This window comes from Balaenoptera borealis, assembly GCF_965194805.1.
Source record: "Balaenoptera borealis genome assembly, chromosome: 13".
Lineage (NCBI taxonomy): Eukaryota > Metazoa > Chordata > Mammalia > Artiodactyla > Balaenopteridae > Balaenoptera > Balaenoptera borealis.
In genome coordinates, this window is record NC_138870.1 from 85,204,932 (window position 1) to 85,227,153 (window position 22,222).

Genomic DNA, 22,222 nt, shown 5'->3' on the forward strand with positions numbered 1-22,222 from the left:
CAAAGCCTCGGGTGCGCCTGAACCCGAGGCGGGCGTTAGGCGGCCTCCCCTTTTCTCTTGTTCCCATCCCCATGGATACTACTGGTTTCTTGGATCTCTTTCTCGTACCCCATTTTCCACACCCTGATTCAAAACAAAGAACTCTCACAATAGGATGGGTAGGCTTCCAGCGAGGGCGAGCAAGGGGCTCGGACACTCAGTCATTTCGACAAATAATGTATGAGTCCGTGCCCTGATCGAGGCGCAGGGCACTCAGAGTGGAATAGGACACTGGTCACAGCCTCGTGGGGAGAGAGACGCACGAATAAAGGTGACAGGATGCTGCTGCTGCTGGGACAGGTATGAACTGTCGGGGTCAGAACTCGGTACCTAGCGGTCAAGGACTTATTAATGAAAGTCCTCAAGGCAGAGCTGCCACTCGCCCCCGGGCTTTGGCCTCGGAGGCAAAGCCTTCTCGAGACTGCCGCCTGGGCTGGGAATCGCACCCTGGAGTCCCAGGCGGCCGGACCCCGCCCCCCATCCCCAGGCACGCTCCCCAGGGGAACTTCCCTAGCAAGGGAGCTGAAGGCTCGAGGTCCCGGAAGCCGTGGCGCGCTCGGGACTTCCCGATCCCGCGTCTGCCCGCGTCACCCCTGTCGCCCCCGCCCCGAGGGCCACCCGGCTCGGCGTCGACTCAGCCGGGGTCCCGCCCGCCGCCAGCCGGCTGGGGCCGCAGCAGCCTCGCGCTTCCGCCCGGCCCCTCCCACCGCCTGTTTCGCCCCTCCTCCCCCGGGCCGCGCGTCCTCCGGCGCAGGTTCAATCCCCGCCGGGACCCGGAGCGCCGCGGCCCGTTGGCGCCCTCGCTCCGCACGCCCTGGCAGCCGAGCCCCGGCCACGGGTGTGTGCGCGCCGCCGGCACCTCTCCGGGGCGGCCGCGGCGGGCTGACTGGGCGTGCTCGGGAGCTGGGCGGCCGGGCGCCGCGGGAGCCGAGCGCATGCCTTCGCGGGGTGGGACGCCCGCCGTCCAGGGGCGCCACGCGCAGGCGGCCGCTGTCGCCGACGCCCTGGCCAGCCTGGGCAGGACGCGGGCCAGGATGGCCTCGCTCACGGCATACGGTAACGGCGGGCGGTCGCGGGCTCTCGGGGCTCCGGGGGCGGGCAGGACCCGGGAGCCGTCTGATCACCCCGGGAAACTTCGGGGTTCGGCTCCCGGGAGGGTCTGGAAGGGAGGGCGCCGGCTGCGGCGCGCGCTGGCCTGCGGCTGGGGGACCGAGGCTGCCTGGAACCTGGGAAAGGGGGGTTTGTAGAAAGAGTCGGTGGAGTAAAAACGCCTAAAATTTAGGTGTTTTCGAGCTTTGGCACTCCAGTAAAATTCCGTTCGCTTCAGACCACCGAGGGGAAGGTATACACGGGTGTTGAGTCCTTTTCTAGCGGTGTGAGGCTTGGAGTTAGATCTGCGTTCAGTCCTTGCATATCTTGTCCCTGACTGACCTTGGGCAAGTTATTTAAACTTTTCTGTTCTTGCATATCTCCATCTGTAAATTAGAGATGAGAACATCTCTCTGACAGATGCTATGGGGTTAAATTACACGCACCAAAATATGTTTTTAATACAAAAATAATCAGCTTGGAAATAAAAGTTGCATGGAAATAGAAGACATTCCTTTCCCCCCTTTTTTGTTAAAGAAATATATTTTTTAATCATTATTTTAAAGGCATTGTACAGTTCTGAAGGAAAATGAAATCACAGTGTGAAGGTTTCAGACTCAGTTAGAAATCCCAGACACTTGGGAAGCCAACAAGCCTTTTTTTATCAACATTTCTGCTTGCGTGGAAAAAGCAATTCTCTTTAGTCCTTTATCAGAGATGCTGCCGAGACCGGGTTATGGGAGATGGAAACTCAAGTAGACCTCCCTCCCTTACCCTGGCTTGCAAGCAGTTGCTGTGATAACATCTAGTCTTGGCGTTTTAAACGCGGAGGTACTGAGCAATTGTTTGGGAATGTTCTGCGTGGACACCTCTGAGCCAGGGCTTGGTGGGAGGGAAATCGCTGCCCTTTGGCATGGAGGCTTCATTTTCCAGACCAGTGATGTCCCCTGCTCATTTTCCCAAGGTTAAAGGGGTCAGTCTCTTTTTCTTGGGATTTAAACTGTGTAAAATGATCACTCAGGTGGCTCTGAGGGTTTGCAGTTGATACTTGGGAACCTAACAAATTGTGAGCAGATTACAAATTGCATACTAGTGGCCTATTTTTTTTTTAACTCGGGGCATTTTCTGCTGGGATTTGGGTTGTTCTGCCCCTGCTGCACGTTTAATACATAATGTTGTCATTCTTGGGTTACCATTTGGGGATAATTCAACATTCTGACGGTTTTTTAGTCATATTCATTGGCAGAAACCTATTTTTACACCTTTTTCTATCAGAAGGATCTAACTTCTGGTTTTTACATGATGTTAGATTTCACATACCATCCTGTGGATACTGTCAGTAAGAGGTTTACATAATAATCAGTTCCATAAATTTCTAGACGCTTTAAAAGCTTAATTGGGCACCCAGGTGGAGAAAATGGAGTCAGAAGGAGTGAATTGTTTTTGAAAAGCAAGTATATTTCAGTAATTAAAGGAAAAAAGGTGGCAGATCATTTTTTTGGCAACTAAGAATTACACGGGTTTCTCTTTAGAACCTTAAAGGGAACTGAGACAGATTTAAGTAAATATCTCAATTAGAATTTGTGCTATTTTAAATATATTTTTGACACACTCTTCTCCCTCCCCCATCCCTAAAGTGGTGAATACACTTGGCCGCTAAGTGCACATTAGTTTCTTGGTCTGTAGCGATGTGACCCAAGACACGACAAGGTAAATTAGTCCGTCAGGGTTTTCAACCTGGTGAAAGCAAAACCAAGCACATTCAATCTATTCCTCATCCACTGGATGCTGAGATTATTTTCTGATGAGAGTTTGGTCCAGCTCTGGAACCTTCATCTCTCTGAAAATTGAACTGCTTTAAAAAAAGTCCCCTTTCAATTCTGTTGAATTTGGGTTTAGATATCATGATGGGGGATGATCTAAGTTTCTTGTCTGGAATTTAGAGGGTTCAATTTTTATATTAATTTGACTGATTTAATAAATGCCTTAATCCTGTCTTTAGCACAGGGGCTGCCAAGAGAATGAACAGTTACAGTGTAGACCGTGTGTTTTAGGTTCCTAAGAAGAGAGAGAAATTTGGCTTATGTATGCATTTCATTAGCAGAAGCCTCCAGTTAAACCTCATTAGCTTCCCATCCAAATATGCATTTTTTGATCCTATGTTGGAACTTGTTTTTTCTGTATTTTGGCATGAACTTTTATTTCGGGCAACCATCTAGACATGTATCCTCTAGAAATGTGGAATGAGGTTAGGATAATCGATAACTGTGATATGTCCTCTAATAAATATATGTTCAATGGATGATGCACTTTTAAAAATTCTGGATTTTAAATGTCTCAGCCTTTCGTACTCACCACTCATCTTTCTTTCCTTGTTCTTTACATGGTTTAGGTTCTTAAATGCTTTTAGCTCATTATGTAACCACGTGCATGAGACCAAGGAGGGTGACAAGAGAGAAGGGACCGGGACTTGATTCATTCTTGGCCACGCAAAAGAAGGCACAGGGGGCCGTGTCCCAGGCTGCACCAGGAAGCGACTTGTGGTTGGACCTGCCCGCCTGGCATTGAGCTGTCAGCGTGGGATCTGAGGAGGCTCGATTAGGGGCCTGAGGAGCTTATGGAGCACAGTGGGGGCTCTTTCAGATAAGGAAATCCTCTCTGAGGAGATATTTGAGGGAAGGGCTAAATGAAGGAAAGGAACAAGCCATGTCATTATGCGGGGAAAGCGCATTCCTGGCAAAGGGAACAGTAAGTACAAAGGCCCTGGGACAGGAATGAGTTTGTCATGTTCAAGGCTAGCTGGAAGGTCAGTGTGGCGAGAGCAGAGAGAGCAAGTAGAAGATGAAGGAAATGCAGTCAGGGCCAGTTTTGTTGTTATAACTATTCTCCCCTCATTTCCCTCCTGCCTCTTAAAAGGCTTCTTCTTTGTGGACTCCTGCGTCTGTTTATGTTGGTGTTTGCCTGGGTTCCGTCCTTGGCTTTATAATCTCACTCTCAAACATTTGGATGACATTGATTAGACGTCTACTAAATGAGAGACAATGGCCCTGCGGGCAGAGTCGGTCTCTTAGCAGGAGGCCTGTAAACTGGGGTGCCAAAGTTGTAAGCAGAAGTGTGGGCTATGCTGGGACGCAAACAGTAACAACAGCACTTTATGCGAATTAGCTCATTTAAATCTCACAACCATCTTTTTTTTTTTAAATTTATTTTATTTATTTTTGGCTGCATTGGGTCTTCGTTGCTGTGCGTGGGCTTTCTCTAGTTGCGGCGAGTGGGGGCTACTCTTCGTTGCGGTGCGCGGGCTTCTCATTGTGGTGGCTTCTCTTGTTGCAGAGCACGGGCTCTAGGCGCGTGGGCTTTAGTAGCTGTGGCACGCGGGCTCAGTAGCTGTGGCTCACGGGCTTAGTTGCTCCGCAGGATCTTCCTGGGCCAGGGCCCGAGCCCGTGTCCCCTGCATTGGCAGGCAGATTCTCAACCACTGCGCCACCAGGGAAGCCCCTCGCAGCCATCTTTAAGAAACTAGTCCAATGTTAGCCCTGTATTCACTTGAAGAGCTTGAGCCCCAGAAAGGTAGAAGAATTTACTTAGTCTCACTTAATGAGTGGGGGGCCTGAAGGCAGGCTGGAGAGTTTGGCTGAAGAGCCTGGGGCTAGAGGCAGTTAGGAAGAGGAGAAAATGTGCTCGTTCATGCAGACATTCACCACGTATGGGCAACTGTATGGGTAATCCCAGGGAGAAGGCATGGCTTGAGCAAAGGCTAAAAGGCAGTGGATGACCAGAAGTTCAGGACTTCTGACTGGAAGCGGGTATAAGAGAGGGGTGTAATAAGAGCCAAGCCTAACCATGCAACACAGAATGGAGCGAAGCAAAGAGATGAGAGCCTAGGACATAACTTCCTCACCTGTCATTTTGTCTTTATTCAGGTGACTCCTAAATAGAAATCACTGACTCAGAACTTCTTTCTTGTATGTGCTATGCTTGTCTACCCAGCTGTCTGCTAGACTTCTTTACCTGTATACTCCTCTGGCATTGCAAACTCATTGTGTCCAAAACAGAATTCCTCTCCCATACCTGTGTCCTATAGAATCACTCCAGCTACTGAGCTCCAGCTACTGGACCATGGAGTACCAGAATAAATGAGACCTCACTCCTTCTCTCAGGATAGCACAGTCAGCTGGAGGAAATAGGCTCCTAAAGAGATTTATAATGCAGTGCTGCGGGAGAGGGGATGGGGGTAGTGAGGGATAGGTCAGGAAGAGTTACCTGGAGGAGACGATGTTAAAAGGCCAATTGGGAGAAGGACATTCCACGGAGGGGCAACAGCATGAACAAAGATGAGGGGAATAGATGGCAGGGGGCATAAAGGCAGCTGCCAGTGGCATGGTGTTGGTGGAGCATGACATCCAAGACAGGAGACATTGGCAGGGGCCAGCGTGCTCTATCCAGTCACCTAGACTAGAATCCTGGGAGTCGTCTTTGAGTCCTCCCTTACCAGAATATGCTAACAGTGACCTTGGGCAAACCAATTCACCTCCTGCGCCTCAATTTTCTTATCTGTAAAATGGGGTCACTCTGAGGTTTAAATGCAACAGCACTTGTAAGAGCATATGAGTGACACATAGCGAGTACTCAGTAAGCATAGCTATTACTGTCAACTGCCTCTCCCAGCCCATATACTCTCAACTACCAAGTCCCATTGATTCTTCTTCCTTAAAGTCTTTCTGCTCTGTTTCCTCCTCTCCCTGCCCCCTCCTCTTATGCTGGTCGAGGCCACCGTCACTGCCAATTTTGACTGCGGTAGCACCCTCCCAGCTGTCTCTCTGCCTCTTTCCCCGCCTCTCTGATCCCAGTTGCAAATCTGATCCTGTTATTCCTCTGCTTAAAACTCTCCAAGGGCTCCCCTCTGCTTACAGGTCAAAGTCTAACCTCCCTAGGTTGGCAAACAAGGCCCTTCAGAAGCTGACCATCCTTCTTTCCTGCTGCCCTCGGCCCCAGCATCCCACCTTATAGGGAGGGAGGTGGCTGGGCGTGGCTGATTGCACCTGGTTTTCTCAGGTATCTGAACCTTGGCCCATGCTCTGAAACACAGCCCCTTCCTCCTTTATGAGGCTCACTCCCCCTCTCCTTTGACCTCCCCATCCTACTGGGTTCCTCTCTTGGAACCTTTCAGGGTACTCCTCTCCCCAACAGCTTTTCATTTTGTACTGTAATGAGGACTCCTCTCTGTGGGTTGTAGAATCCCAAAGGCCAAGGACTACATCTTTATCTTTATATTCCTGGTGCTTAGCCCAGCACCTGGCATATGCTGGGTGAGCAATCCTTGGCTGTCTGATCGACTGAAGGACTGAATGGACTCTAGCAAGGGGTAGTACACCACACACACATTTTTAAAACTTCATTTTCCTATTGCAAATAAGCAATAGAACCTTTACGCTTCAGAAAATAAGAATGAACAAAAGAGCAAAAGTGTCCACACTACGTGGTGAAATGAGATGTATGCTAACGGGCTGGAAGTCATGCTTTAGCTGCAAAATAAATCCAAGGGGCTGTTTGAGGACTTCTCTTGTTTTTGCCCTCTACCACCTGGCATGCTTGTCATTATGCAATCCAGACACTCATGATCAACATTGATTTAGGATCCTTTTTGATTAAGAAGTTGCAGCAAAGCCTACACAAATTAGTTTTTGACCTTCAGTCCTTCACACTTTAAAAGTTTCTTTCTGGGGCAAAATTAAAATTTTATTTTGATCCTGTGAAGGAGCACTTTAATCTTTTCCTTTAAAACATGATGTTCTTTGTAATAGGCATGTGGATTTTTCTATTGGAACCTAGTCCTAGACAAACAATCCGTAGCTACCAAGGAAGTTTCTAGAACAAACAATTCAACATATGTTTTGTGAGTGCTTACTATGTGTCAGGTACTGTTGTGGGTTCTGGAAGTAAAAACAAAATTAAAAACTGTTCTCATGAATCTTACATTGTAATGATGAGGCATGGATCTTTACCTTCCGGAAAAAATGAAAAAGAATGTGGGATTTTCAACACTGAATCAAATAGGTACAAGGAGAAAAGAAAGGAAAGGAAAGGCTTTTCTCTAATTAGGGTTCCTGCAAGGTGTTTTTGCCACTGTGCCTGCAAGAGTGGAATCAAAGGGAAGCTGAGATAATGAGTATCAGGCCCAGTGTTTAAAATGCAGGAATGGTGACTATAGTATTTGAAAGCTTACTAGAGTCTTTGGCAAACATTTATTGTGCTTTTTATGCATTAGGCAGAGCTAGGCACTATGGACAGAAGGTGAATAAGGGATGGCCTTGCCCTCCAGGGGTTTGGGTCTAGCTCAGGTCCAGTGGGAGACGCAGAGGAGGGAACAACTCCTAGTACTATCACAGCTGGTCCCTGCCCTGCTTGTCTCCTAATGCTGCTGCAGAGTTACATTAAAGAGCAAAGGTTAAAATGTTATGAAAACCTAGAAAGTCCTAGAGCAATGTAGTACACAGCACTCTGGTGTGTTTATTGTCATTACTGTAGGGAAAGCACTGTGGAGTGAAGCACACTCTCTACACTTTGATTAATTCATCAACACCTTAGGGGAGACCTTCCAAGGCACCAGTTCCTACCTGGTGCCAGCCTGCATCTACTGTATGTGCTAGGCACTCAATGTTTTCTAAATGAATGAATTTCAGTCACAATGTAAAGGAGGAATTTGAGGCCCAGGGAGCTTAGGTGATGAGATACAGGCTACACAGCTAGGAGGAAAGGGTTGGACTTGAATATTAACTTTTCTGTAAGCCTATAAAATACACAGCAGACATAGAATAAATCACACCAATATTTCTGAGGAACATACATATGCACACACATCCCACACTTTTGTTTTCTTACTACTGGATTCTCTAGAGCCTGTTATAAACAATTTTAAGTGATTTACAAAAAGACAAAAAAAAAAAAACCAGATGCGGTAAACAGTTGTAGCTCACTCTGCACAATAAATATGTATTTTGTAAATTAAATGGTATTTCCAGTACACTTGTGTAGGGTAGTAATTAAAGGAATTGTATGGTAAATTTTTTGGTAAAGTCAGTAGTTATGCATCATTTGTCTGTTTGGTAATTCTTTTTTTTTTTTAAATTAATTAATTAATTAATTTATGGCTGTGTTGGGTCTTCGTTTCTGTGCGAGGGCTTTCTCTAGTTGCGGCAAGTGGGGGCCACTCTTCATCGCGGTGCGTGGGCCTCTCACTATGGTGGCCTCTCTTGTTGCGGAGCACAGGCTCCAGACGCACAGGCTCAGTAGCTGTGGCTCACGGGCCTAGCTGCTTCGCGGCACGTGGGATCTTCCCAGACCAGGGCTCGAACCCGTGTCCCCTCCATTGGCAGGCAGATTCTCAACCACTGCGCCACCAGGGAAGCCCTGTTTGGTAATTCTTGAGTTTCATCCATCCATATGTATAAGCAGACTTCTAATATGTTTTTAAGGGTTTAATGAAAACATTTTCTTTTCCTTTTTTAATTTGTCCTTCCTTTCTTGCCGATGAGATGTTTTCCCAGGCTTTGTGGATTGTGGATTCCAGGGGAGGATTTTACCAGGACCTGGAGATCCTAGACCAGTAGCATTGCCATGACCTGGGAGTCTATTAGAAACACAATTGTCAGTCATATCTCAATAAAATGGAAAAGAATGCAGAATTCCAGGCCCACACCAGAGATAGTAAATCAACTCTTCACTTTAACAAGATACCCAAGTGATTTGCAGTCTCAAATTTTCCATATTTTTCCAAACATTTCTTGCTCAACCAATCAGTTATTGTGTTAAAATCTCCCCCTCTGATGATGGATTTGTCAGTTTCTCCTTGTAGCTCTATTAATTTTTGCTTTGTATATTTTGAGGTTATTTTATCTCAAATAACTCAGATGTAACATGTTTTAATATCTTCCTGAAGAATCAGACCTGAACCTTTTATGATTATTTATTGACCGTCTTTATCCTTAATAATTGCTTTTTGTCTTAAAGCCGTTTTCATCTAAAACTAACATAGCTACTCTAGCTTTATTTTGATTAATGCTTGCTGTATCTTTTTATATCTTTTACTTTCAACATTTCTGTGTCCTTATATTTTGTGTCTCTCTTATAAATAGCATTTAGTTGATTTTCTTTTTGCTTTCCAAATCCATCTCACAATCTCTTAAATAACAAATTTAGACCATTTACATGTATTGTTATTACTAGTGTAATTGAACTTAATTCTACCATTTTACTTCAGATTTTCTCTTTGTCTTGTTTTGTTCCTATGCTTTAATTCTCATTTATTTCCCTTATCTAAGTAGAATTTTTTTGTTAAATTTTTTCTCCCGTTCTTCCCCACCATCTGTCTCCCACCCCCTCCAGCACAGCAGACTGGCTTGGAAATATAGTTTATTTCTGTTATTTTAATAATTACCCTTCTACTTGTGGTTAAATCTTACCTAACAAATTCTACACATATTCATTACATTTTGTTTCTCTAACTCTAAATTTAATATGTTAACCTCTCCCCTGAATAATACTTTGATTTTGAGCACCCAGCTCCTGGCTTTGTATACTATGATTATTTTGCATTTTAGTTGTATTTCTTTTAAAAAATTTCCCAAATTAGATATTATAATTATCATTTTACATTGACAATTTTTGTTTAGTTTTGCCTACATATCTACCAGAATTCTGCATTCAGTGGAAAGATGAAAATAGGCATGGTACCTGCTTTTTTTGCTGTGGTTAAGATGAAAGATAAGTTGAATGTTGAGATGGGCCTGATTTTATTTGGTTATAAGATCATACTGTTTATAAGTATACCCAAAATAATTTGAGACAAAGAAAATTGGGTTAATTTTGTCACATGTTTCTGTTAAGTGGGCCTCTGAAAACAGAATTCCCGAGATGATGTCTATCTCATTCCCTGCCGAACCTCATCAGATAAATGACTGTCAAAGATGTAGCACCAGATACAACAGGAATCCACCTAACACAGCTTATGATGTTAATCTGTCCTCCTCTGTCTTTGCCTCTGTTCTCAAATATTGGTCTAGTGTAAGATAAACCTAGGTTTTAGTTCCAGCTTTGTGACTTCCCTGAAGTGTGACTCTGGGCAAGTTCCCTGATTTTGTGAGCCTCTAGTTCCTCATCTGGATAGTGGGATAATCACACCTACCTTAAAAGATTTGTTTTGGAGCACAAATGCAATAATGATGTAAATGAAATAATGAATGTTTAGCATAGTGCCTGGCAAGGAGTAAGTACTTGATGACTATTGTTGTATGAATCCACCACCATCTCATTTTCTTAGACATTTTTTGCAGAATTTGCATTCCTAATTTGCCCTACTGTGATTTCTGCCCCCTTTGCTTCTTTAAAAAAGCTATTGTACATACAGACAGGTGGGCAAGACAAATTTATAATTTAACAAATAGTTATAAAATGAATACTGTGTTACCACCACCTAGGTCAAGAATAGAACATTCCCAGCACCATAGAACCTACCCCCACTCCCTGTACTTTTTCACAATTTCAAACTGCTTTCTTCCTCACCAAATGGAATCACCATGCTGACTTTTGTGCTACTTATTTTGTTACTTTTCTTTACTGTTTTACCATTTATATATGCATCTATAAACAATACAATTTAGTTTTGTTGTTGAAATTTTCATAAATAGAATCATATATCATTTGGGTGTTGCTTCTTTCATTAAACATTATGTTTGTGAGATCCATTGGTAGTATTTTGTGTAGCTTTGCTTCATTCTTTTCCTTTGCTATATGGTATTCCATTTTATGTGTATCTTTGTTCTTTTTAAGTATAAAATAAAAATAATAGCTAACACTAATTGGACACTTTCTGTGTACTACTTTATAAAGTAAGTGCCTTTATTATTCGCATTGTACATACAAGGAAACAGAGCCCCATAGAGATAAAGTATTGTGCCCAAGGGTTGGAACCAGGTATCTAATCTGGATACTGACTCCAGAACCCACAAAGTTTATTAACCTCATTCATAGTCTCAAGTTTTTCCACTAGGTACCTGATTTTGTTTTTTTAACTACAGTTGGTTCCTAAAGGATTAAATGGATAGTCAAGCCCTCCCACAAAAATCTAACATTTTTGTTTTAATTCTTATATAGGAAAACACCTTCCTTTACAGAGTCACTTTGTACCAAAACTGCCACGGGTCTTTGTACTTCTGCTCTTTGAGTCTTTTCAAAATATTGCCACCCAAACTATGCCCTAGTTTTACCATTCAGATTCAAGTCAAATTTCAGTAGTTTTTCCTGTTCAAATGTATGCACAGCCTCTTCCCAAGCATTCATTCCTAATTCAAGCATTCTGCTTCTTTATTGATTACTGATTTCTCAATGTGCTTTTCTTCTTCATTCCTTTTCTCTACATTCAGAGCCATTTCTGTGGCTCTTGAATCTCTCCCTTCACCCCCCTCCCCCCTTTGATGCCATTGACATTGTCCCTGGGAGGTCTCCTCCCTTCCAAAATCTTTTAAGGACAGATCATTAGTGAAGGGTTTAAAAAAAAATTAGGAATGACCAGTTTAGAGAAGTTAGTTTGATATGTTTTAGGTCTGGGTTTTGTTGATTCAGCTGATTCCACAAATATATACGGAATGACTTGCTAACTGTGCATTTTGTGTAGCTGACTTATTTTTATTAGCCATGCCTCATCCTCTTCCACCTCCCCACCCGTAGCCCAGAAAAAGTGAGATAAGCATTATTGTTACCATTTTCAGATGGAAAGACCAATACTAAAGGAAGTCAACAGCTTGACCAAGTTCAAGGAGTTCACGTGCAGCAAAGCTGGGGCTTCAAACCCTAGTTGTGCTGACTCCAAGCCCAATGCTCCTTCTTGTTGATCACGGCAACCTCTACTGAAGTTATAACTAATAGGAAGGGGAAATGGTCATTTGCTATCCTTTCTTTAATTTCATGCATTCCTTTGTTCCTTCAACCAACGAACATATATTGAGGATTCACCTTATGCCAGGCAAAGCACTAAGCTCTGGAGATAACAAACTGAAAAACGTGTGGACCTGCCCTTGACAGGTTTGCACATGGTTTGGGATACCCATAAAACGAGTGCAATCTCGCATGCGCAGTGCTGTTGGAGGTGTGTCTACTGTTCCCGGAAGCCCGCTAGAGATGCGGGATGGGCTGGGAATATTTCTTAGAGGAGAAGTTGGCCACATGCACTTGCTCGAATTAATTTTCCCCACAATAAAAATAGTCTTAAAATATTTTTTACCTCCCTGTTTGTGGACCTACAGTGACCTTGATGTGGCCTCTAAGGGCCCCCACTACTTCCGCGCCCTCTGGCTCATTACCTGCTTTTGTCAATACTTTCTAGCTGCTTTCAAACCACAAGCATATCCGGACACCCCGGCGGATGACTCCCATTTCCTGCCCTCTCTGTCCAGGTACCTGCTGTTCTTTCCTCCTAGAATGTTCATCTGAAAAGCCATCTTCTCTTAAAAATCCGCATTGCTCTCTCATTAAAATATGACTCAGTACGTTTCTAGAAACGCTTTCTCTTTGACTACGTTTGACATTCTTAATTATTTCTTTCCCTCGGACCTCTAATTTTCATCATTATAGATCAGAGTTTCAAAGTTTTCCTGGTATCACATAACATGTAATATTCAAATATTTCCTTCAGGTCAGTTTCGCAGCCATTCTTATAGTAACTCTGTGTAAACTGTAGCGTTTTATATTAGACAATATGTATTTATTTTGATATTTTAGATCACGTATGCCCTGCCTTCTTCATAAACAATTTGAAGCAGTTCTGATCTCGATTTGAGCTCTGTTCTGCCACATGCTGTCGTGTGACCTCGGGCAAGGTGCTCGGCTGCCTGGACCCTCAGCTTTTCCATTAGAGACGTGGGGTGACGCTCGCCCTATTTCACGCCGTGCATGAGACGGTGTGGCTGAAAATGCTAAGGTGCCGTGTGGATGGGAGGTTGTGGCGTCTTTGCCCCTCTGTCGGGAGCATGGTCTGCTCACGGTAGTGACGACTGCAGCGCCGCTGGCTGCACTCGAGCCTCGCAGGGAATTGCACCCACTTCTCTGTCTCCACGGCGGCTCCTCCCATGGTTTGGCCACCACCGTCTCTCATCAGGATGACTGCAGTGGCCTCATAAAGGAGTCTTTCTGCCTCTCCTTTCATCCTCCTGACTGTTCTCCTTGCTGCCTCAAAGTGATCTTTCTGAAATGAAAATGGGATCCTGCTCTCTTGGCAACATCCAAACTTGTTAACGTGGTTTATAAGACCCCTCGTAGTCCAGCGGCTGTGCACCTCTCTTGTGCTGTGTTCAGCTGCTAACTCATGAAGCAGAGGCTTCCGACTCTCCAGACAAGATGATAGCACTCTGCCTGGATCCTTCCCCTCAATTCTTCCCCCTTTTGCCTAGTTCACTTCCCCCAGGAAGCCTTACCTGATACCCTCTAGTCTGGGTCAGGTGTTTCCTCAACTTCCCCTGCAACCCTCCCCCAGCACCCTCCCCCCATTATAATAAAGTGACACCAAACTGAAATTGCCTGTGTGACAGTCTGGATTGTTTGTTGAAATGTTCCAAGTGCCTGGCACCTAACATTCCCTAAATGTCAATGAATGAACCAATGAATAACTATGAGATACTCAGACACAGACAGCTGGTTTATTTACCAGCAGTCATATATTTGCTTTGTGGTCATGGTGTTTACCAGGATGTAATTAACCTTCTCCTCTTTTGTTTTCTTAAACAGACAAAGATATAAGCAGTGGGAGTTACAACCTTTCCTCCGCAACGACGGGCAGCTACTACAGTTGTGTCAGCCAGATCACCATAGGTGAGCAACTGTGCCAGTTTTTAATGAAAACTATTATTGCCTATAAAGGTTGGGGGTGCAGGGCTATGGAAGGAGTGAGTAGAAAGGGTAAGCGCATCAGACTTATTTTCAGAATCGGCAAATATTGTGGGCTCACCTTGTTGGGGTGCCCTCTTGTGGATCCTTATTGCTTTTGCATAGAGATGGATGGAGGAAATGTGATCCAGAGAGATTAACAAAACAAAACAAAACACAGGTTTCCCAACTTTTCTTCATTTGCTTTCTCTTTCGTTTGTGTATCACCTATGTTATTATGTACTTAATATTAAAACTGACTTTTTAAGATTTATTTTCATTTATTTTAAAAAGAAGATTTATATCACAACTGCAAATAGAAAACGTACATTTCCCGTAAGTAGAAGTTAATGCATACATGCATAAAGTAACAAATCAGTGTTACTGAATGCTAGCTATGCTTTGGGGGATTCTGTGTGTGCCAGCTGTCCTGTCCCCTGACTTCACAGAAATGAAATTCCATGTCATAGCCCATGGCCTTCTCAGAAACTTGAAGTCTGCAGTTTGGAGCGTGTGGTTCTCTATCCCTTCCCCCTGGATGAGGGACCCCCCCCCCCCCATGGAGATGGTAGGATCCTGGCAGAATATACTGTGTTCATCTAGCACTATCCCAGCCGCCTTCCTGCTCACCCTTAAACATGTTTTATTTTCGTCAAAAAGGGAAGAGTGACCATGATTATTTTTCTGTCTGCTGAATCTTTCCTCTCCTTTCCACTTCCTTCCAAACTTTTCTTGATTTCAGAATCTTGGCTACGACGTGGAAAAAAAAGAATAATGGTGATACTTGCAGCTAACATTTATTTTGCACTTAGCATTTGTCAGCTGCTCTTGGCCCTTGACATACATTATTTTACTTAATTGGGACTGTATGAGGAAGGTACTGTCACTTCCCCATCTTACAGATGAGGAAACTTGCTGTTTGCCTCACAGCCAGAAATGGATGTGCCTAGGATTCCAATCCAGGTCTGTTTGACACAAGCTCATGCTTTGAAACACAGTGTCATGGTTTCTCAGACTCCAGCAATGTGGACCCCTGTAAAAAGAAGTAATAATTATGAGCCTCTAAAATGGATTTAAATTATTTTTATTACAAGGATACCTAAGTATGTTCCAACATAAAATGTAACTATAGACACCTTGTTTTCCAAATAGCCATAAAAATCAAATCAAATTTATAAATGAAATTTAGAACACTGAGAAGAAAAACAACCACAAATTCACCACATTAATTTAAGATGATGGGCATTGTTATTTTGCTGAAATGCGGTCACTGCTTGTAATGCAACATGGTCCTGGCTGCAGCAGTGAAGGTTCTTTGCACTGAGCTCAGTATTTACAGTATTTATGGTAACTCTGCTGTGCCACCACCTCTCTCTGTTCAACCCACTCTGAAATCTCTGTTAATGCTCACTCAGGTGAGATTATTGGATCTTTGTTTGCTATGGATGCACCTTGACATTCCCATCTCTCTCCTCTTCTCATTAAGTGTATCAACTGGTGCCAACTTGATGGAAACACAAAAGCAAACTCAGGCACTAAAATTAAGTGGCAAAATTTGGTCCATGGTATGCACATATTCATTTTTAAATGATTAAATTGACTTTTAAATGAAAAATGAAAACAACTTAAAAATCTCTGTGGAGAGTTCATGGACCCTGGTTTGAAAACACTAAATAACCTAAAATGACATTCCTAAGGACATTTGTTAAGTAGTGGGAGGTCGTTTAGAGTGCAGAGTAGGAGGGTGACAGGATGAATGCATGTATGAAAGGTTATTCGGGTGGTGAACAGGATGGATTTCATGTGCGAGAATCCGGCGTTATGACGGAGTAAGTGGCTCTGACTGTGGTCTTGACATGAGATAGTAATGAACTTGGGAAGTGGGATAGAGAGGCAGGTCTGGAGGGAGAGGCATGGAAGAGCCAGGAGGACTAGTCATTGCCTGGATGTGCCTCAGACAGTGTGCCCTGAGACTTTGAGTCAGGTTGACAGGGAGTCTGAGCCGTTCATTGAAATACAGAGGTCAGGAAGAGGACTGCATGGCTCTAGGGTTCCAGTGTGTTGGGTTTGAGGTCCCAGTGAGACCCCCCACCTCAGAATGACCCACAGGAAGTTGGAAATGTGGAGAGAATGGGCAGGAGATGAAGATATTGGCATTCTCTTCACAGAGAGTTCAGTTGAATCTTTGGAAGAGGATGAGATTATAAGAGTGAGCATCAGTATATTGAGTGTGTAGAGGGTCAAAGACCAATCTTTGGGGGAAGCACAATTAGGACAGAAATAACGGCAGTGGTAGGAAAATGTAGCAAGTACATTTCTTGAAATGCCCAGAGAATTTCTAGAAGGGGAGACTGAGGAGGGTTAAAGTTAAAAGTCTGCCCTGGTGACATCCCATGCCAGTGGATGGTGGGAGGGGAGCCAGCTTACAAGGCTCTGAATAAGGAATGATGAGCTGTGAGTAGAGACCTCTATTAAGACACTTGTCAGTGAAAGTGGAGGGGTAAACAGTGAGGACCATATGGGAGCTTTCTGTGCTCATTTAATCCTCACAATCCCATGTGATAGATACTGTTATTTCCCCCATTTTACAGATGAGGAAACTAAGTTCTTGAAAGGTTAAAAAGTAATAAAGAATACATGGGTAGTAAGAGCTGGGATTTGAGCCCAGGTAATCCGACTCCCATTGGATGTCACTCCTGTTAAATTGCTGTGGGCCTAGTACCATTCCCTGGTCTAGTCAGCTGTGGCCACCATGTCAGGGTGTTTCTAATTGACTTTGTTCCACCAAAAGATATATTGAAGTTCTAACCCGTGGTACCTTTGACTGTGACCTTATTTGGAAATAGGGTCTTTACAGATGTAATCAAGTTAGGATGAGGTCATATTCACTTAGGGTGGGGCTTCTAATTCAATGTGACTCATGTCCTGCTTGTAAGTAGAGGAGAAGAGACACAGATATATACATACAGGGAGAGCATCATGTGATGACAGAGGCAAAGGTTAGAGTGATATGTCTACAAGCCAAGGAACACCAAGGATTGCCAGCCATATCAGAAACCAGGAAAAAACAAGAGACAAAGAAGGACACTACATAATGATTAAGGGATCAATCCAAGAAGAAGATATAACAATTGTAAATATTTATGCACCCAACATAGGAGCACCTCAATACATAAGGCAAATGCTAACAGCCATAAAAGGGGAAATCGACAGTAACACAATCATAGTAGGGGACTTTAACACCCCACTTTCACCAATGGACAGATCATCCAAAATGAAAATAAATGAGGAAACACAAGCTTTAAATGATACATTAAACAAGATGGACTTAATTGATATTTATAGGACATTCCATCCAAAAACAACAGAATACACTTTCTTCTCAAGTGCTCGTGGAACATTCTCCAGGAGAGATCATATCTTGGGTCACAAATCAAGCCTTGGTAAATTTAAGAAAATTGAAATCATATCAATTATCTTTTCTGACCACAACACTATGAGACTAGATATCAATTACAGGAAAAAATCTGTTAAAAACAAAAACACATGGAGGCTAAACAATACACTACTAAATAACCAAGGGATCACTGAAGAAATCAAAGAGGAAATCAAAACATACCTGAAAACAAATGACAATGAAAACACAACGACCCAAAACCTATGGGATGCAGCAAAAGCAGTTCTAAGAGGGAAGTTTATAGCAATAGAATCCTACCTCAAGAAACAAGAAACATCTCAAATAAACAACCTAACCTTACACCTAAAGCAATTAGAGAAAGAAGAACAAAAAATCCCCCAAAGTTAGCAGAAGCAAAGAATCATAAAGATCAGATCAGAAATAAAAAGAAATGAAGGAAACAGTAACAAAGATCAATAAAACTAAAAGCTGGTTCTTTGAGAAGATAAACAAAATTGATAAACCATTAGCCAGACTCATCAAGAAAAAAAAGGGAGAAGACTCAAGTCAACAGAATTAGAAATGAAAAAGGAGAAGTAACAACTGACACTGCAGAAATACAAAGGATCATGAGAGATTACTACAAGCAACTATATGCCAATAAAATGGACAACCTGGAAGAAATGGACCAATTCTTAGAAAAGCACAACCTTCTGAGACTGAACCTGAAAGAAGTAGAAAATATAAACAGACCAATCACAAGCACTGAAATTGAGACTGTGATGAAAAATCTGCCAACAAACAAAAGCCCAGGACCAGATGGCTTCACAGGTGAATTCTATCAAACATTTAGAGAAGAGCTAACGCCTATCTTTCTCAAACTCTTCCAAAATATAGCAGAGGGAGGAACACTCCCAAACTCACTCTACGAGGCCACCATCACCCTGATACCAAAACCAAAGATGCCACAAAGAAAGAAAACTACAGGCCAATATCACTGATGAACATAGATGCAAAAATCCTCAACAAAACACTAGCACACAGAATCTAACAGTGCATTAAAAGGATCATACACCATGATCAAGTGGGGTTTATCCCAGGAATGCAAGGATTCTTCAATATATGCAAATCAATAAATGTGATACACCATATTAACAAACTGAAGGAGAAAAACCATTTGATCCTCTCAATAGATGCAGAAAAAGCTTTCGACAAAATTCAACATCCATTTATTATAAAAACCCTCCAGAAAGTAGGCATAGAGGGAACTTACCTTAACATAAGAAAGACCGTATATGACAAACCCACAGCCAACATCGTATTCAATGGTGAAAAACTGAAACCATTTCCTCTAAGATCAGGAACAAAGCAAGGTTGTCCACTCTCACCACTATTATTCAACATAGTTTTGGAAGTTTTAGCCACAGCAATCAGAGAAGAAAAAGAAATAAAAGGAATACAAATTTGAAAAGAAGAATTAAAGCTGTCACTGTTTGCAGATGACATGATACTATACATAGAGAATCCTAAAGATGCCACCAGAAAACTACTAGAGCTTATCAATGAATTTGGTAAAGTAGCAGGATACAAAATTAATGCACAGAAATCTCTTGCATTCCTATACACTAATGATGAAAAATCTGAAAGAGAAATTAAGGAAACAGTCCCATTTACCATTGTAACAGAAAGAATAAAAAATACCTAGGAATAAACCTACCTAAGGAGGCAAAGTATGCAGAAAACTCTAAGACACTGATGAAAGAAATTAAAGATGATACAAACAGTTGGAGAGATATACCATGTTCTTGGACTGGAAGAATCAACATTGTGAAAATGACTATACTACCCAAAGCAATCTACAGATGCAGTGCAATCCCTATCAAATTACCAATGGCATTTTTCTCAGAACTAGAACAAAAAATTTCACAATTTGTATGGAAACACAAAAGACCCCGAATAGCCAAAGCAATCTTGAGAAAGAAAAATGGAGCTGGAGGAATCAGGCTCCCAGACTTCAGACTATACTACAAAGCTACAGTAATCAAGACTGTATGGTACTGGCACAAAAACAGAAATATAGATCAATGGGACAGGATAGAAAGTCCAGAGATAAACCCACACACCTATGGTCAACTAATCTATGACAAAGGAGGCAAGAATATACATTGGAGAAAAGACAGCCTCTTCAATAAGTGGTGCTGGGAAAACTGGACAGCTACATGTTAAAGAATGAAATTAGAACACTCCCTAACACCATACACAAAAATAAACTCAAAATGGATTAAAGACCTAAATGAAAGGCCAGACACTATCAAACTCTTAGAGGAAAACATAGGTAGAACACTCTATGACATAAATCACAACAAGATCCTTTTTGACCCACCTCCTAGAGGAATGGAAATAAAAACAAAAATAAACAAATGGGATTTAATGAAACTTAAAAGCTTTTGCACAAAGCTGAAAAAAAGCTAAGCTGAAACATAAACAAGACAAAAAGATAACCCTCTGAATGGGAGAAAATATTTGCCAATGAAGCAACTGACAAAGGATTAACCTCCAAAATTTACAAGCAGCTCATGCAGCTCAATATCAAAAAGCAAACAACCCAATCCAAAAATGGGCAGAAGACCTAAATAGACATTTCTCCAAAGAAGATATATAGATTGCCAACAAACACATGAAAGGATGCTCAACATCACTAATCATTAGAAAAATGCAAATGAAATCTACAATGAGGTATCACCTCACACCAGTCAAAATGGCCATCATCTAAAAATCTACAAACAATAAATGCTGGAGAGGGTGTGGAGAAAAGGGGACCCTCTTGCACTGTTGGTGGGAATGCAAATTGATACAGCCACTATGGAGAACAGTATGGAGGTTCCTTAAAAATCTAAAACTAGAACTACCATATGACCCAGCAATCCCACTACTGGGCATATCCCCTGAGAAAACCATAATTCCAAAAGAGTCATGTACCAAAATGTTCATTGCAGCTCTATTTACAATAGCCAGGATATGGAAGCAACCTAAGTGTCCATCAACAGATGAACGGATAAAGAAGATGTGGCACATATATACAATGGAATATTACTCCATCATAAAAAGAAATGAAATTGAGTTATTTATAGTGAGGTGGATGGACCTAGAGTCTGTCATACAGAGTGAAGTAAGTTAGAAAGAGAAAAACAAATTCTGTATGCTAACACGTATATATGAAATCTAAAAAAAAAAAAAAAAAAGTGGTTCTGAAGAACCTAGGGGCAGGACAGGAATAAAGACGCAGACATAGAGAATGGACCTGAGGACATGAGCAGGGGGAAGGGTAAGCTGAGACGAAGTGAGAGAGTAGCATGGACATATATACAATGTAAAATAGATAGCTAGTGGGAAGCAGCCGCATGGCACAGGGAGATCAGCTCAGTGCTTTGTATCCACCTAGAGGGGTGGGATAGGGAGGGTGGGAGGGAGACGCAAGAGGGAGGAGATATGGGGATATATGTATATGTATAGATGATTCACTTTTTTATAAAGCAGAAACTAACACACCATTTTAAAGCAATTATACTCCACTAAAGATGTTAAAAAACAAACAAACAAACAAGAAACCAGGAAAAGGCAGACAACAAATTTCCCCCTAGAGACTTCAGAGAGAGCATGGCCCTGCTGAAATCTTGATTTCAGACTTCTAGCCTCCAAAACTGTGAGAGGATAAATTTCTGTTTTTTTTAAGCCACCCAGTTTGTGACCCTTTGTTACAGCAGCCCTAGGAAACTCATATAACAGGTTCTTACTGACCTATGAAGTCACCTCTGAAGGGGCAGTGGGTATGTCACACAGTTTTCTCAGAAGGTGATGGGACAACTGAAAGGCCCTTGAATGTTGCTTCTGTTTCAACAAACTCAAACTGGCTGAAACCATAAGGAAAGTTATTACTTCATATAATAGGAAGGCCTGTTGGGAGGACAGGTTGAGTAGGCTGCTCGATGATGTTGTGAAAGACCTTCTCCCCTTTGCCTTCCTGGGAAAATCTATCTTCCTGATGACGGCCCCAAGGCCGCCGTGGTTCCAGGAATTGCACTCAGGCACAACAGTGATCAGAGGGAAAGGAGCTTTGGTGCCTTCCTCAGGTGTTCACTTGAGGAGCTGAAACTTTCCCCTGAAGCACCTCAGAGACTTCTATCTCATTGCGTGGGATTTGGTCACATGACCACCCTTCAGCAAATCACTGACAAGGGAGATAAGATCGTGGTCTTTACACCCATCATGGCCCACGTGGAGGTCAGGGAGCCTGAGGTCTGTCTGCCCTGAGTCACAAGCTGCGTGGGAGCAGGATGAATTCCCAAACAAAATGTGACTCTGTTGGGAGGAAGGGGTGTGGGTGGAGGGTGGATTCAGCACAGTCATCAGGCAGTGTCCACTGCCCACAGTCTGTCCAGTACAAAGCACTTTAAAAATATTTATAGTAAAAGCAGCAAATAATTAACAACTTTATACTCAAAGTACTGGAGGGAGGACATCTCTGAGTCGTCTAGCAATTCTTTTTTAAAAGCTCTTTTTGTTTTCTTTCATCTCCTGTACTTCCGTCCTTCTCTTACAGGATAGTCATCTCACACAGAAGTGTCTCATTTGTGAGGGAATTCCATTTAAGAGAACAGCACACTTCTGGACTTCCTATTAATGTAGTTCCTTATAGGAACCTATGTCCTGACCGAAGAATTGCCAAAAAATCCAATCAACAGAAAAAGTGACACCTTCTGAAATTTTTCTACCTATCCATGA

General features: G+C 42.7%; 1 protein-coding gene across 6 annotated transcripts in view; it reads left to right on the plus strand.

Annotated features, from left to right (window-relative positions):
- The first annotated feature begins 664 nt into the window (after positions 1 to 664).
- Positions 665 to 22,222, plus strand: part of ANO4 (anoctamin 4) — a 460,570-nt gene continuing 439,012 nt past the window's right edge. For 2 of the 6 annotated variants that reach the window (XM_082349609.1, XM_082349612.1), the window contains exons 1-2: positions 666 to 1,095; positions 13,906 to 13,989. In XM_082349609.1, the coding sequence (XP_082205735.1) occupies positions 975 to 1,095; positions 13,906 to 13,989 (205 nt within the window). In that variant the 5' untranslated portion in view covers positions 666 to 974. Of the gene's footprint in view, positions 1,096 to 12,903; positions 13,103 to 13,905; positions 13,990 to 22,222 lie in introns of all 6 variants that reach the window. The other 4 variants (XM_082349610.1, XM_082349613.1, XM_082349611.1 and 1 more) reach the window with 4 other exon arrangements.